This window comes from Nannobrachium achirus (genome assembly GCF_963921795.1).
Source record: "Nannobrachium achirus genome assembly, chromosome: 23".
Classification (NCBI taxonomy): domain Eukaryota; kingdom Metazoa; phylum Chordata; class Actinopteri; order Myctophiformes; family Myctophidae; genus Nannobrachium; species Nannobrachium achirus.
Window position 1 is genome coordinate 39019811 of NC_137830.1, and position 15030 is coordinate 39034840.

The 15030-nt window shown below is 43.7% G+C and overlaps 1 protein-coding gene across 2 annotated transcripts in view; it reads right to left on the reverse strand.

The window, feature by feature from the left end:
* kmt2e (lysine (K)-specific methyltransferase 2E) overlaps nucleotides 1-15030 on the reverse strand; it is a 43928-nt gene that overhangs the window by 5969 nt on the left and 22929 nt on the right. The window contains exons 7-20 of one of the 2 annotated variants that reach the window (XM_080754153.1): nucleotides 14595-14633; nucleotides 13633-13833; nucleotides 13294-13424; nucleotides 12988-13105; nucleotides 11496-11605; nucleotides 11129-11384; nucleotides 9001-9102; nucleotides 7183-7248; nucleotides 6385-6567; nucleotides 3136-3462; nucleotides 2543-2848; nucleotides 1889-2039; nucleotides 638-861; nucleotides 458-514 (exon numbers count right to left, since the gene is read on the reverse strand). In XM_080754153.1, coding sequence (XP_080610279.1) covers nucleotides 458-514; nucleotides 638-861; nucleotides 1889-2039; nucleotides 2543-2848; nucleotides 3136-3462; nucleotides 6385-6567; nucleotides 7183-7248; nucleotides 9001-9102; nucleotides 11129-11384; nucleotides 11496-11605; nucleotides 12988-13105; nucleotides 13294-13424; nucleotides 13633-13833; nucleotides 14595-14633 — 2271 coding nt within the window. The remainder of the gene's footprint in view (nucleotides 1-457; nucleotides 515-637; nucleotides 862-1888; nucleotides 2040-2542; nucleotides 2849-3135; nucleotides 3463-6384; nucleotides 6568-7182; nucleotides 7249-9000; nucleotides 9103-11128; nucleotides 11385-11495; nucleotides 11606-12987; nucleotides 13106-13293; nucleotides 13425-13632; nucleotides 13834-14594; nucleotides 14634-15030) is intronic. The other variant, XM_080754154.1, reaches the window with a different exon arrangement.

Genomic DNA, 15030 nt, shown 5'->3' on the forward strand with positions numbered 1-15030 from the left:
AAACTTTCAGAGTAATGTTATCCGGGTCGACCGGTGGGCGGCTGCACATCAGAAAAGTGAAGCTTTTGGCCATGCTTCACTTGACATCACAATATCGAACATAAACTAGAAAGATGCAATTGGAAATTGCAAATGCGGTTGCCGACATGACTATATTCTGCAGCAAGCTAACTGTCATGTGAAGCCAGACCAATCCTCGAGCTAGCACCACTCCCCCATTGCATTCCAATTGCAACTCTAATAAATCTGGTTTCCATCAATTTCCAATGGCAGCGGAAACGTTTAACCAGAATAAGGTTTCCTCAGAACGACAGAGTGTTGCCCTTCAGGGCAACCACACTAACTAATGATAAGACGTAATTCATTTCCCAGCGGATTCCTCGTGACCCGCGTCACGGCAACCACACTTGCAATTGCCCAGAATTGCATGTCTCTAGCTTTGTATTATTATCACTACCTCCTGGGTGCTGGGTCTGCGACTGCCCTCTGGAGAGCTGTCCATCGAAGATTCACTCTGGGAACACAAGGACACAACGTCATGTAAACGCCATATTCTGTTCCTATTCCTATTGCTGGGCTTTAAGTATGGAAGTACATGTGAGCCCCCCATTTTTTATTTCTCTCTATGTAGGCTTACCTCCTGAGGGGCACTAAGTGTGTGCGTTGGGGTACTAGGCAGGGTTTCCGTGTTGGACTCCTCATTACGGGGTCGCGGCGGGGTGGCCAGAAGGAGCGTTGCGGGCATCTCCGATTGATCAGCCCTGGTGGGTGTAGCACAAGGGGAGCCGTAGGGTGTCGAGCCCTCCGACATGCAGGCGTCCAAAGGACTCAACCGTCGCTTTTTCAGAGGAGTGGGCAACTCTGTAACAGGGACAACACAGTGTCACAACTTTGTACTGTACGTGTGACATGGACGGTGCTTGAATCATGTAATGAACTGAACTGTGCCTGACATTTAATGATGTTTAATCCTGTCACAAGTACAAACATATCTCCGAAGCTTAGTCTCAATGCACTAATTGAAAAATAAAAAGCAGAAACGCTTCGCAAATACTACTCAATCCTAATGCTAGTGAACTGAATGTGTTTCTTTGGCAGATTTGCCAAAGATGATTATAGTGCATAATAGTGAGTATGATAAAGTATGTCCCAGGTTGACTTAAAGGGCGTGTCCTTAAAGAATGCATCCCCAAATAAAATGGGTCCTTACTTCTTACTAGACTGTTCCAGTATCTATTGGATACCTCCACTGTACGGAATTCATGGATCCAATTTTGTGAAGAGGGCTTTTATTTCTGACACACAAATAAGCCATTTATTACTCTAGAGTTAAACCATAAAAAACTGATCATATAATAAAGCCAGTTGTAATTTATGGTCAACCTACAGACAGAAGCGCTTTTATCCTCTCAGAAGACTCTGCCTTAATCGGAGCCAGACAATTTTAGAATCCAGGTACAAGGCTATTTCAACCTTCCATCATGGTTTGGCAACATCAATTGCAGACCAAGGAGTAAACTAGCCAGAGTTATTGGCATGGCTGAAACAATAGTGCGGAGGCTTCAGACCCAGCTGAGTGACCTAGACATTCTTAGAACCAGGAACAGTGCCCTGAGCATTCTTCATGTAGATTCTCATTCTTTATTTATTCAGTTTTACACAATGAAATCCTGTTTTAGAAAGGTCTTTATTAGAAGTTCAATCACCAATTTAAATTCAAAATCCTCCCTCTTGTTAGGTTTTTATTTCACTGTATTTTATCTTTTATAAGCTCTTATTCTTTTCATAGATTTTAGTATTGTTGTGGTTTAATGCCATGTGATTAAAGACAATCATCCTACTTCGTGCAGACAATAAAGCTGTATCATATCGCTCAACATGACATCACCTGGTAGCGAGCAGCTGCCATTGTAGGGCAAAGGGCTGTCAGAGTCTCCGTTGATGGAAGGGCTAAGAGGACCTTCACTGGGCATGATCAGGCTGGGCCGCCTGGCTGGACTTGTGGAGCCCTCCTCCTCCAGTGCCTGCTTCAGCCATCGCTGGAGGGAGAAGGAGAGAGAGAGAGGCAAGATTTAGTCACACAAAGAGCACCACACTCTAGTGAGAAATTCCAACAGTTCATTTCAAAGCATCTGCCTGGCTCTGTCGATACTACCGACGTTCGTTTCATTTCAGTGGGTGGGTGGAATTTATTCTATCAAGACCTGGAACCACTTTAACCATTATTTTATCCTTTAACTATTAAAATTTGAAAAGTCGTGAAACTTTTAGCAAATCTTTGAATATATATTTTTAAAAGCGAACATTTGTAGCTAAAATATTTGCTTCTGGCGGGTCCCTGGAACAACATATTTTGAGATGAGGGTCCGCGGCCAAATACATGCAAATAACATGAAAAAGGTTTGAGAACCACTGATTTAGAAGAAGGATTTAGCAGTCATTTATAGAATCGGGTCAAAATATTTTGACTTTCCAGGCCATTCCACAACAAGTTCTTATGTGTAAACATGCAAGTCTTTGTAGCCAAAGTAGGACTCTGTACCTTTTTACAATTGCCGGTGGTCTGCGGCGTCTCGGGCAGCTCCCGGGACCGCCGTCGGCCCGTGGGCACCCCGGGTGTGGTGGGGCTCCGGTTGGCCAGGAAGGGTGAGGAGAAACGGACGTAGTGTTTGGGCGTGCTGTAGACCTGTGGTGAACAGGCCATGCCGGGCAGGGCGTTGAGCTGGGTGGCGAGTACTTCAGGGTCACTGCTTATTCTCAAAGGCCTCTCGGGGACTGGTTCGGGGGTCCGCACCGCCACATGCAGTTCCTGCTGCTTTTCCCCAACCCACTCACTCACAAAGTGCTGCTACAGAAAGACAGAAAGGTAGAGTTTTTGTCAGGTTAGAGACTGTAACTAACGATTGTGCTCATATTCAATACACCTAAGATTTAAACCAGGTAATAATAATGCTACTGTAAACACGCAAATTCTGTCTGTTAGTAGTTCACGTATCTCGATCAAACTCGCTGCACGTGTATCCAATTAACTAACTAAACCCTCCTTTTAGCATTGTGCCTTTTGGTGTTATGACTGATTAGTGGTCCCAATATTAGTCTGAGCTGTACAGGGAGAAATGGAAAAAACGTTTGTACCTTTTTAGTTTTGAAGTTCTTCTGCCCTGAGCGGTTTCTGTCAGGGGCAGGCGAGCTGCTATGTGGAGGGCTGGTGTCTGGGTCTTGAGAGGGGATTGCTTCTGGCTCCGGAGCACTGGGTGCCTCTCCTTCAAGAGTTTCGTTTGGCAGGGGCTCAACATACTCCCCCGGAGAGCCGGGGGGCAAGTCTGAACAGGTACTGATGGTACGAGCCCGCCGTCGCTGCTGGCCGATGTGCGTTCGGTTCCGGGAGAAACTCTTCCTGTTCCTCGAACCTTTGACCTTGGCTGGCTTCAGCCCTGGCTCCTCTTTCACCTCCAAAAGTGGCTGTGGGAGAAGAAATGTTGTTAAAGTACTTTAGTCCTTCATAAGAATGGCCAAATTGGTTGATAAACAGGACCGCCAATATATTCAATTAGTAGGGGCACAATATATCGTGCCACGAAATATCGCGTTATTCAAACGGTACGATATGCATTGGTGAGACAAAAACACTTATCACTGGTGAAAGTTATAGGAGTGGATAATATGACCTTGATACGAAATGTAAGCTTATCATAAACACAGTAACCATTGTTTAGATATCAGGGGCGGGGTAAAGAAAGTTTTCTATGATTCTGAATCAATTCTTCAGAATTCTTATTCAATTCTTAATTTTTTGGGGGTTGTTTTTTTCTGCCGGTAATGTTGACTTGCCATCGCTACCTCCGGCAGCTGGGGCTACTAAATGGGCTATGTCACTCTGTCAGTTAGCTGGCTGCTAAAATGGAACAGGAAGAAATACAGATGGCTCTGTCTTTGTTGAAAGCGTGTTTGAACACAACAATATACTGTATCTATGCCTCCCTTAAGCTCAATCTTTGCCTCTGTGTATGTCAGTAGAGCCCCGTTTTCACTGAGTCAAACTTCTGGAAGTTTTTTCCAAAATGACGGCAATTTTGAAATTCACGCCATGTGAAAACGGCCACTTATTTTGTCTTCCGTGAGTTTTGGTGTCCCAAACGTGACGGGAAAATACCTAGTAATTTTTGACTAAAGTACTGGGAGAATAGAAATTTTCCCACAGTGAAAACGGCATACCGTGATTTTTACTTTTTTCGGACAAGCAGGTGCACGCAAGGAGCCAATATTAACAGTTAAAGCATTGTAATTGGGATTGAAAGCTTCAGAATCCATATTGCATTCGAATGTTATGTAAGCCTGCCAAAACACAGAAGACAGACGTCTATTTCTTTCTACAATCTCCAGCCTATACAATACGGCCGCGGTGCTGAGAAATGCAAGCTTAAAGCTAGATCAATTCATGGTTCAAAATTATTTGTAGGCTATTCTATAGCCTATTTGTAATTAAGCTGTGTTGTGTGGGTTTTGATACAAGTCCGCTCTGGAGACAGGAGTAGTCTACAGGACGCGATGCGCTCGTGATGAAAGCTGGAATCTTTACCAACTCTTTTTACGGTGCTATAGCCTATTTTTTGTCTGATAGTTTCTCGTCGTAAAGTGTTTTACTGAGCAGCGAGCGAGTGGATGACCAGCATCCATCGGTAACGCGTGAAGAAAAAAAAACAAGCCCACAATCCCACATGTGCAACGCCAACACGTTGCATAAGCGATCCTTTCTGAACCTTATGTGACACATAAGGTTCACATATGTTGTTTCATGAAGAATATTTCTTGTAACTTGTTAAATCCATTGGTGAGAGAGAAAAGGAGAGACGAACAGACGTGAGTCGCTGCTGCTTTAGCAAGCGACCAAGCGTCCAGACAGTGTGGTGCGCAATGGTTGCCATGTCTGCTAATTATAAGCGACTATGGTCTTGATTTCCGTAAAGTTGCTTGTTATATTGATCGTTTCTGGCTGCGTTTTATTTGTTGTGATCTTTTAGATCGGTAATTGCCAAGTAGCTGATGCGGCGATGATTATAGTTTTAAATTGCTTATGTGGCCTAGATAATATCACTTTTTGGGGCTTATTTTCGTACACCTGGTTGCTTATTTCTCTCGCAAAGTCTGGCAACACGGACTTATACCGCGACAATGCTGTAGTGAAAACGAGGTATTTTATGGCTATGCCAGCATTTTTGCTCATGTGAAAACACCCAAAAAACAAAACTCCCGGCAAGTTGAAAATGATTATGCTAATTATTTTGCAGGAAAAATTCCGGAACTGTAGTGAAAACATGCCTTATGTCGCTGTGTGGAATATACACATGCGTGTTGTTGCAATCTTTAAAACTCTCCCCAATGACAACAAAACTATTTTGACAAGACAATGTTGGTGTCACTAAGATGCTTACAGTATATTATAAACTAGGATGCAATCTAGCTGAATCCTTGCAGCTGATGTTCAGAAGGTAATATAGTGTACATCTCATACATCGGACAGATAGCTTGCACCTGATTGGCCATTTCCTCATGGACACATCCATACAGTACTAGGAGCTATTGGTACAATCATGTGATTATTAGTTCACAGGACCCACAAATCTACAGCAACACTTGATTTGAAACCTCCCATTCCCCCAACTTACTCCGTCTGACTGGTTCCTAAAGTGAGGACGTTCTTTGAACTCGTTTGCAAAGGTAAACAGACTAAGTTAATGTTAGCCTAGTCTCTAAAGAACTAAAATGCCTGGATTCCGAGGCTACTCAAGAACAGCCTAACTGAGCTTGAGTTACAAGTACAACTGAGCTCCAGTTATAAAAGGAACAACCTTTTCGTTGACGATGGCTAGCCAGATTGATGTTAGCCTAATGTTATGTATGCAAATTATTTTCAACATAACTGATACTGACATCACTCAAAAAGGATCAGCAGGTAACTATTGAAGAATTAAATCAACATTTTCAGGCAATGTCTATGTACAGTATTGGCAAATGTTGCGAATTAAAAGGGATATAATTGATTGGGAATCGGACTGAATAGAGTATAGCCTTGTTAGACTTTAGAGTAATAAAGGAGGCTTGTTGTCCTACTTTAGAGAAATAAAAATCAAATATTGCATCAAATGATTTACACGCAACCCTCTCTGTTATAATGAAAAGGTGCTTTACAAATAAAGTTGTTAAATGTATTAACTCAGAATCCACCGCAGCAAACTGAAGATGATGGGCAATGTTGATGAAAATTGAAAACGACAACCACAAAAGAAAAAACATACAATTGTGAGCCCAATAATGTGTATTGTAAAATGTATGTGTCTGTTGCACACATTTGATATAACTGGTTGTTGTCTTGGTTACCCTCACCTGTACAACAGCCGGGGAATCTGCCATCTCAGGGGTGGTGGGAGGCTCCTCCTTGATGTGGGTGGTCCCGACCTCTGGCTTACTGGTGCCGATCCGCTCTAGAGCTTGCTCTCTTCGCTTCTCCCTCTTCTCCATCCGGGCGAAGGCTTGAAGGATGGCCTCCATCTTCCTTTCTTCCCGCGTCTGCAGATGTTCAGAAGGAGAAAGGGAAGAAGGGATGATAGAGAAGATGAGATACAAGAACCGTTAAGTTCATGGAGCTCTACAACTCTCACTGGGTCACAGATGTAGGGATATACAACCGCTTAATAGGCATCACATAAAATAAGCAAAAAGGCACTCTAGCCGGCAGAATGGCAAAACAGCAGAAAGCAGACAAGAAAAAAAAAAAGTCCCACTGTTTCAGTAACACCGATAATATAGGCAAATGAAAAACAAGGGAGAAGTCACCAACATATATAGCTTTATGTTGTAGCGTTTAGCAAGTATAATGTGTGGTGTGTTTATCAATTATGTGTGTGTCCGTGCCAAAAATAAAAACATTTCTTCCTAGGGGGGCCATTGCTTGCGTTCACCGGGGGCAAATAAAAGAGCACCACATCAATGTAGTTAAGAGACACCGCCTACCGAGACGCAGCCAATGTCACTGCACTGGGTCAGGTTGACGATGTGGGTCTGTAAAAATGTCAGTTAATGGTTATGTGGGTCACTGGGACCCACAGGGGGGAGTGTGGGGCAGGTAGAGGAGGTGATAGGTAGTTTGGATGGGGGTCTGGCTAACGTGTGGGTCAAGTTTACCTCCTTATGTCCCTTCCAGCTGGAGGCCCCTCCGACAGGCAGATGGGACTGCTCCACTGGGTTGGCCTGAATGGTTCAATGAAGAGACAGCCCAGTTTAGAAGACACATGGCCTCCCGGCACACTCACACAAATCAATTGGAACCGGAGGCTGCCTCGGGATGCAGTGCTTAAAAGATGGGCCTGTTTTCAGGTACCCTAGGAGTGGGGGCAGGAGTTGACAGGACTATGGCCTGGCAACCTCGGAACTAGGTTGCACATAGTGACACTAAATGTCACACAAAGAAGACCTTTGGTAATAACGTCTTTATGAGAAAATGGTCAATACGTTTGTCATACGGAGATATGAACGCTGACATTCTGCGACCTTTACCCTTCCCTTAGGTTTAGGGTTAACCCTATACCTGCCAAACCATTCCACGGGTTCTCAACACAACCATCTGTTAGGTAACCCCTCAATGTCATCACTGTTTTTAATCTATACATGTTTTGTTTTAGTTATCCTAATAACCAGCCAACACTAATGATTAAGGACAAGCAATTGACATTCCCCGTCACCAGTGACCCAAACAGTTGTTTAAGACGGCACTACTACAAAAGGATACATTGTGTTAGGGGGGAGGGGGACATTAGACAGCACAACACACTCTCTACCCTTTTACAACCAATGAAGTGGCTTTTGTTAAGGAAGTACATGAGATATCATGCCAAGCATACACCATCACCCATGAACTCCCTCAGACCTTGTATTAGATTTACGACGCATCACAAAACACACACGCACGAACATCAGTGTGTAATTGCAAAAGGTTTGCTTCCAAGTTAAGGCTTGAGTTTCTCATGGGTTTCATTCCCTCTATCAATATTGGCCCTGGCGACAGGACCCTGCCCTCCATGGCTGCATCTCTCCCTCCCTCCCTCCCTCCCTCCATCCATCCATTGCTCTCTGGCCAATTAGCAGAGCTGTGCGTTGGCCAAGGATGAGTCAGCACTTTACACTTTGGGTCTATCGTGTAAAATGGAGCTGACTGCAGGGTAATTTCCAGAGAGTGTATGTGTGTGTGTGTGTGTGTGTGTGTGTAGTGTGCTAACGCAAGTGTGTGTTTGTGACCCCATCTCTCAGGGACAGCGGGTTTGTTGGCAGGGGGACAGAGAGGAGACAGAGAGGATGAACCAGTAATTGGCTGGTTCAAAGATTCTGGCCTGTACCGCTGGTGAGAGCTACAGTATATTGAAACTATAATGCACACTGGGGACGGTTCCAGTATGAACGAGGCCCAACGAGCTCTTGTGTTCCCACTCACGAGGGTTGACACTGTGTGGATGGGGCGTTGGTGTAATGGTGTATGGATGGACTGAGGCCTGTTATCGTTTAACATGTGTTGCGTTGTTTTGTGGCGTGTTGTGTGCGCTGTGCGGAAAAAAAAGCAATGAAAATGAAACGTGAACGATGACAGACAAGAATGAAACTACTACTTCAGAGGAGAAATGAAAGACGGACTGAGTGAACGAGAAAAACAGATTAAAAAAGGGGCTTTGAAAGCAGCAGGAGGGGCGAGCCAGGATCAAGAGAGATGGACTGGGGTTTGGGGGTGTGGGAGGTAGGTAAGGAAGGAAGAGAAAAAGAAAGAGTGAGGACACCTGCCCCTTGTCTACACCAGCGCCCAACTGAGGGATAGACAAACAGGGAGTCCACACCTGGAGTGGCAGGGGCGGGGCTAGCTTAATTTAGCTTTTTAGAGGCGTTTCCGCCAGGTGGGTCCGCTAGCGTGTAGCGCACAAAGAAGCTGGACACCCCTAAGCCTTGGCACACACTTACCATCTTCCTCCTTCTCTCCGCATTCTGCTCCGACTCCATGAAGTTAGCAACTTCCTCGCTAACATCAGTTTTGTCTTCTAGATCCTCAAATAAGTCAGGATCCTGTAAGAGGAGGGGGAGAGGGAGGGGGGGGGGGGGCGCTTTATCATAGCTGCTCAATCAGTCTGTCTACAGACTAGAGAGGGCGTTAGTCAAGAGTAGTAGTAGTAGTAGTAGAGGTGATGGTGGGGTAGTCTAAAGAAGGGGTGAGAGGAACGGTGCTGGTGTAGTGGTCTGTACACACACACACCTGCTCTGAGGTGATCTAAAGATCAGTGCACCTTATTTTCTCAAGAAGCACCTGGGATGGTGCTTCTTGAGGTGACTGTTCCGACTTCACCATATCCTACATGCACAGTGTGACCGACGGGGGCAGCGGGCATACAATGTGCACTCGGGCTGTCATATGATACTTGGACACTAAACACATTTTAAACAATGTATAAACAAAATAACAATGTAATAATTCCATTTCATCAGAGCCTGAAGCATTGACAGGTGAAAAGTAATATTTTAATGTGAAATAAAAATTAATGCAGAGTTTTCTTTATAAGAGCTTTCTTTCAACTTGATTACAAATGCCGTTACTTGATGGACAAGTAACGGCATTTAATATCAGATTGAGAATGAAATCAATCGCAGTCCAAGACCATTCTTCCAGTGGAAAAGAGCCAACAATCAGTAAATGGCAATATGGTACCTCAAGGCAATGTTGTACTGTAAGTAAGCTACAGATGGTCTACCCCATTACACACACACACAACAAGCAACATGAGGGCACATCGCTGCACCCAAATGAGTTAGGCCGATATCCATAGTAACCCAAACCGCCATGTCTCAAATCCTTTTTTACACTGTCCGTCACAAGCTTACTAGTCTCGCGTGGCCAGACTGTTGCCTCCGCGATTTTGTCAAATGCTCCCGGCATACAGTCTGGCAAACCGGGGAACTGCTCCCTTGGTGCAGTAACAATAACATGTCCTACTGGAAGTGTTATGTCTCCTTTCAACATTTCTGGGGGCTTTATTTCGTCTTTCTCTGGTGTTATTGGTGTTACCTCCATGATGTTTTAAAACGTTTTCTTAAACTATACACTCATAACAATAATAGGCAGCTCGAATGACTTTGTCTGAGCTATTGTGTTTCTGTTACGTTTCCAATGGGACTACAGTTCAGTGCAGCAGTGGCTACTTCCGATACTCGCCGTTCGGGAGCTGCTGTTCCAGACTCTATATAGCATTCAGAGATTGTGGAATAGTTGTCTGGCTACGCGAGACTACAAGCTTACTATCAACAACACGACAAGAGGCTTGCACAAAGAAGCGAACAACAGACTGGAAGTTGGTCAGATGATTGACATGTACTGTTAATTTCACATTCAAATATAGTCAAACTTAAAGTGTCACCAGCACCAGTGTGTGGTAGTGATGCAATCTCTCTTGACATCTTGCTTAACCTTTCTTGGTTATACCACAGTGTCTCCATGAAACATCCAACTGTCTAGCTGCCTAAATCACATCTTCACTTCCCCATCTCTGTTGCTGAAGCAATTAGCATAGCCTGGTTTCTATAAGGCCAAACAGGACTAACTAGGGTGTATCTGTGCTTCCATTTTGCAAGCTGCACTATGGTTTCCACATAATCAAAAGCTGCTTTAAATGTGCTTTAGATTACAAATGATATAACTCTGTAACAAGCCACATAAGAGATGCCTCTGTGTTTTGTGCGATGAGGCATCTCTTCTTCAATAGCAGACGAATATAATGCAACTGCCATCCTCTTGCAAATGGTGCTTAACAGCAGAGAACTATGATTCGAGTGATGCTGAGTGCACAAAGAGGTTCTGGACACGAAAACAGGGAAATGAAAAGGATGTACAGTAAAAAATAAAAAACAAAACAAGTGTCTACTGTCTAACCATGGAATATACATGCAAAGAACTTACACAACACCAAGGTCAAGTAACTAGAATGACATGCATAGCACAGGTAAATGTGAATTGTTGCAAAGCGTTCTAAAATACATTGACAAAATATGGGGTGATAATGGGTACGCTTCTCAAGCTAGGTGGCAGGGGGTGCAGTCATACCTGGTTGTTGGAGATGGAAAGGCGCAGCGGAGAGAGTTTCCTTTGCTTGCCGTCGACCATGGCCCTGGTTTTGCCCTCGCCATCCAGATCCATGTTCTGGTCGTGGCCCTGGTCGTCGTGCGGCAGCATCTCCTTCTCCTTGCGGCTTCCTCTGCGCCGGCTTATCGAGCCCAGGTTCTCCGTGGGTTCTGAATTGTGTTTGAGCACCGGACACTCTGGGTTCGCCTTTAAACAGGCACAGTCCACCTTGTATTTACTAAAGAATAAAATGAGGAAAGAGAAGAATTACACAGAGAAACGTGGTAGACAGAGGCTGTTGGTAAAACTATAGTCTTGATTAACGTGCTTCGAGTTCCATCCAACTTACCAGCTGCCATAGTCAAAATCAAAGCCGATGGTAATCTCTGTGCCTTTGGTGATAGGCCTCAATGAGTAGATGTATAAGTGCAGCATACCATCCTCAATGACATGACGCACCTGAAGGAGTTGGAAGAAAAACATCAATATTTGTTTATACTGTGGCATACATATCATATTGTATAGAGCTAAATGTCATCAGCATTGCAGTCTCGGGAGACCATAGATTTATTGTGCCTGGGAGTTTTGTGCCTAGGGTTTTAGCACATCGTCTTCTGTGGCTGAGAAGACCAATGTGCAAAGTCAAATTAAACACTAGATAAAGTTCAGTGTCCGACTATTTAGAAATGTAATTGGAGGATAAACTTGAGATGCATCATCTCGTCTTCCAGGGGGTCCTCAGGCACAACCAGTGTTGGGGAAGTTAAAAGTTACATGTAACTGAGTTATGTAACTAAGTTACATTTTGCTGTAACTTGCTGGTAACTGAGTTACGTTCATATTTCTGTAACTCGTCAATTAACTGAGATACTTTTTGGGTAATTTTTGGATCAAGTTACAAGAAGTTACAAGCGAAGTTATAATTTTACATTTAAGTTTTGTTAAGATTGACAATCAAATGTCCTCAACAGATCATAATTTTCTTATTTTTTTAACTTTATCTTAGGAACACAGCTGTTTACTAAAGAAAATGTCAACCTTTTTGAAATAAAACAAAACTCAGTTGAGAGGCATATTTCTGCTGGTATGTGACTTTTTTTGTAGGATATTATATTTTGTTTCATGTACACCAAATGTACATTCTCAATTTAAACACTGGAAAAAAAAGTTACTCAAGTTACTCAAGTTACTTTTTCTATGTAACTTGAAACTTTAAAAGTTATATTTCTCCAGGGGTATAACTTTAACTTGATCAAGTTACTGCCATGGTGAGTTACTTGTAACTGTACAAGTTACGCTTTCAAAGTAACTTCCCCAACACTGGGCACAACGCACAACACAATGACATGAAACGATCACTCAACAATCCACAATAACATCGACCAAACATACACTATTCCTGCCTGTTGAGGTCAGTATTTCATGATCAATGTGATAGATACAGGAATATTCTGTTCGCACCCTCTATAGCAGTGGTTCCCAAACGTTTTAGCCCGTGATCCAAAAGAGAAATTAGACGTTTGCCTGGGATCCAAACTTGTGAAAATAGCAGATCTACAAGCTCACAAAGCGTCACTTTGTGGCACGTTGTGAGCTTGTAGATCGGCTATTTTCCACTACTTCTTAAACATTTGTTTTGTAATTTATGGAATTTCTTCCTGTTGCCATTGAATTTGACAAATGGGTCCTGGCCCAGTGTTTGGGAACAGTGCTCTATTAGACTAATGTCTATAGAGGGTGTGAACAGAATATACCTGTATTCCAGAGCCAACTCTACAATTACGCCACTCAAATAAACACATTTGAAAACATCCATCTAATCTCCTGAGCACGATGCTCACCTCGGAGTTCGGGGTGCAGGAACGTCGGATGAAACGAGCTTCGTTACCGAAGTTACGAGCATCCACACACATCTCCAGCCCGTCAAATTTAGAGTAAAACAATACAAACGGGTAGGGCCTGAAAAGCAAAACACAGAAAGGAAAGGTGTGAAATGCAGCAGTAAAAAAAAGACCATCAGAAGAACCCACAACCAGTCAATATTAATAATCAATGCCCTGGGTCAAGTTTTGACCCAAACTCGTCTCAAATACATGGTGAGTCCTGTTTAGCTACAGTAATAACTTAAGGCATTCCTGACTCCTGACCTTTTGAAGAAGTATCCGTTGGCCTCAAACTGCTGTCGAAGCATGAACTTTCCCCTGTACTCGATGATGAGAGCGTCTGAAGGCAGGTCTCTCACTGCCTTTAGGATTTTCTTGTTCTTCTGAACCTGACTCTGCAGAGGAGAGATAACAGGACGTGAGCCTCTGTGACTGCGTGTGACATAGTGAGTCAGTCAACCTTTATTTATACAGCACATTTTCTAGTGTACAGCATATTTTCCTCAAGTGCACTTTTAGGATGGGTGTGTATTTGTTCATTGTCACTTTTTCCTCTGTGTTTAAATAAAGTGTATGTACATACAGTATAAGTGTGTGTTTTACCTCCACGGGTGGTTTGAAAGAGGCCGGATGCGTGTTGTAGGCCAGGCTCTTGCCGTCGCCCTGCTCTTTGACGCGCAGCAGAATCTGGACGTCCTCGCTGTACTGGTTGCTGCTGGCCTCTTCGTAGCGCTCCATCCAAGTCTTCATCTTGTTCTCCCACAGCGATGGGTGCTCCGTCAGCTCCTGCTCTGGGGCCGAGCCCTGGGAGGTGGAGAGTGAGGGGACACAGTGGTTAAGTACATTTCTTTTCTCTCTTTTTCTTTTAAATGAGTGGCTTTCAACCATTTTCATGTCAAGTAGTAGTAGTAAGCCTTGCCGAGCCGTGAGGCCTATAGGGCAGGAGCCTATATCCCGTTTCTGGACATGACGCTAGTGTGTCGCAGGAACTTAACCCCCAATCCAACCCTTGATGCTGAGTGCCAAGCAGGGAGTATTTTTCTTTGGACCCCGACCTTCCAGTCTCAGGGCGGACACTCTAACCACAAGGCCACTGAGCTGGTGTCATGTCAAGGTCCATTATTTATTAGGCATTTGAGCCACGGACCAACATTTGATGAGATTTAGCCTCTCAGACCCAAAATATTTTTTGGTATGGCTGGATAAAGGTTTTGTCCACAATTCCGTGCTGTAATGATGTGGTACCATAGGAGAGATAACAGGCAAATGTTGACCATATTACAATTCTTCTCCAATAGTGTAGACTTGTAAATTAAGCAGTGCAGATGTTTAACAGTAATTTAACTCTTGAGGGCATAAAATGAAACCAAATGGACCCATAAAGGGGTCCATTTGGTTTCATTTTACACTCTCAACAATTAAGGTTCTATAAGGGTCCATTTGTTTACCAACTCTCCATCATTTAGCTGGGGACCACCTGGAAGCCCGGACCATTGGTTGAAAACCACTGTTTTAAACAAAGGACAGTTGAACATTGATGCTGCTTCAGTGTTTTGTGAGCCCACCTTTACTCTGGAGGATTTCCTGGAGCCCTCACGGAAGGCCTGCAAAAAGATGAACAGAAACCTGAATATTTGGTAATGCTCATCGATTTAACAACAGTTCATAGTACAGTAGTCTCGCGTAGCCAGATGATCGGAGGTCTTTGCCTACTGACGGGGAAGATCAGGGAAAATCTAATTTCAATGAATGGGCTTAGATGCCCGAGAAAAACAGCTGTAACAAACCCGACGCCCACTGCTTTGAAATCCAATCCTAATACCATCCCATGTGAAGGACTGCCTTGTGTCCTTGCATTGGGTCTGTGATGCATTTTTGTTTTGTTTCCATAGTTTTATTCCATTCACTGAATTTATCAGTAGGCTTAGCCACAAGCAACTCTTAGATGCTATTTTTAAAATCTTTTCTAAAATCTTCAAACAGAAAAGTCTGATCTGATTG